The sequence below is a fragment of the Hipposideros armiger genome, unplaced genomic scaffold (genome assembly GCF_001890085.2).
Source record: "Hipposideros armiger isolate ML-2016 unplaced genomic scaffold, ASM189008v1 scaffold_186, whole genome shotgun sequence".
NCBI lineage: Eukaryota > Metazoa > Chordata > Mammalia > Chiroptera > Hipposideridae > Hipposideros > Hipposideros armiger.
Window position 1 is genome coordinate 62,613 of NW_017731536.1, and position 2,041 is coordinate 64,653.

A 2,041-nucleotide genomic window follows, 5' to 3' on the forward strand; every position below is an offset into this window, starting at 1 on the left:
AAGGCTTTGATAAACTTGACCACAGGCAGAAATAATAAAGGACAAGGCTGACAGATTTTAGTTGATAAAAAATTTTAACTTCTATAAGGCAAAGAGTATCATAAAATTAGAGAAAAATGACAAAGTAGAAAAATTATAACACACTCCAGATACCAAGTTAATAGTCTAAGGAGCTCTTTCAAAGCAAAAAAAATAAATAAATAAAAATAAAAAAAAACCCCAAAAAAACAAGAAACTCTCCAACACAAAATGTGCAAAGGACAATTACCAGAAAATCACAAAAAAGATATAAATGGCCAAGACTTGTCAAGTCATTCAACTTAACAAATTCTTAAAGAAATACAACTTAAAATAATATAGAGTACCACTGCCCCTATTAGATTAGCAAGACTTAAAAAGAATGATCATTCCTACTGTAGGTTACGATACAGAGAATAATGAACTCAAACCCTGAAATGACAGTGTAAATAGGTACAAACTTCCCAGGAGGGCAGTGTGACAATATATATTAACTGCTAGTCCCTTTGACATTGCAGTCATACTTCCAAGAAACTACCCTAAAAATAAAAGTCCAACAAGTTCACAAAGATGTGTAAGAATATTTATCTCAGGCTTACTGTAGCAAAACAAACAAACTACCTACATATCCATTCAGAGGGCACTATCTTGATACATTACAATGTATCTGTACCTCTGGACACTATATATTAAACACCATGATACAGGTCTGTATTCATTAACATGGAATAATGTCTAAAAGATGTGTTTGAATGAAAAAAGTAGGTTACAAAACAGCACATGCCCGTTTTTGAGTGTGTGTCTATATCTATCCATCTATCTGTATGGAGGGATGATACACCAATTTCACATATACATACATACACTACACGAGACACACATACACGAGACAAACTATAATGAAATGTTAGCTGTGTAACCAGTATCTCCAGGTAGTTAGGATTCTGAGAAATGTTTTTTCTTTATATTTTCTATACTGTCTGCATTGCTTATAATAAGCACACATCAATTTTATAATCAGCAAAAAGCTATTTAAAAAATATATTTTAATATCTGCTCAGCATCACCTCCTTGTAAACATCCAATAAATAAGGACTCAATCAATTGAATTTGGGTGACAGTACATGGTTGATTAGTGTTTACATATTTTCCGACAAGTGGCTTTCCTTTCCAAATCTGCAGGGATACATTGCCCTTGCTCTTGTTAAATATCTATATTTATTTTAACTTTATATTTAAAGTTACCGAGAATAGCAGCTGAGAGGCCGCAGCAGGAGGTAGAGTGAGCGCTGAACACTGAGTCAGAAGACCCAGGACCATCTCAGCTCCAGCACTCACCAGCTGCAATTCTTTACGCAAGTCACTTAAGTTTTCAGAGCCCAGTTTTGTCATCTTTAAGATGAGAATGATATCAATCACAGTCACCATGAGGATAAAATAATGAATCAGAAAGCATTTTATAAACAATAAAGAGCTTCAGTGATGGTGTTAGTAACACCGCCAACAGCATAAGATGGAATCTAATGTCTCCCCAGAGGCTTTCAAATATGAATAATTGATTATCGCTTGTATGAGAAGCAAAATCCTATACCAACAATTCTAATCACATCTTGAGAAGCCAATAATTAGGTAAGCCTCTGAACCTACACTATCAGTCTGAAGTCAACCCCGGCTATATCTAATGAGGACACTGTAGGGACTCATTATACCGGAAGAAGGCCACCAACACAGAATACCCTTACCTGTCCCAAAATCTCAATGCAGGAAGTGAAGAACTGCCTTGTGGGAGGGTGACGCTGGGTCTCGTCGCTGATGTAATCCACGACCGTAAAGAAGAGGCCAATGCCAACCTTCTGAACCCCGGGGGTAGGCTGCAACTTGTAGGCGTTCACTAAGGCCCTGAGGGAAAATGCAGGTGAAGAGTGTTGGTTTACAGTATGAGAATCCAGACTTGTGAGTGTTTCTTTGATGCTCTACATTTCTCAGGCAATATTCTTCAGAGTCCTCAGTGCCCCATACAAAC

The 2,041-nt window shown here is 36.8% G+C and overlaps 1 protein-coding gene across 1 annotated transcript in view; it reads right to left on the reverse strand.

Annotated features, from left to right (window-relative positions):
- Positions 1 to 2,041, reverse strand: part of EPG5 (ectopic P-granules 5 autophagy tethering factor) — a 108,654-nt gene that overhangs the window by 31,419 nt on the left and 75,194 nt on the right. Inside the window, exons 27-28 of the mRNA XM_019652712.1 lie at positions 1,759 to 1,991; positions 438 to 443 (exon numbers count right to left, since the gene is read on the reverse strand). Coding sequence (XP_019508257.1) covers positions 438 to 443; positions 1,759 to 1,991 — 239 coding nt within the window. The remainder of the gene's footprint in view (positions 1 to 437; positions 444 to 1,758; positions 1,992 to 2,041) is intronic.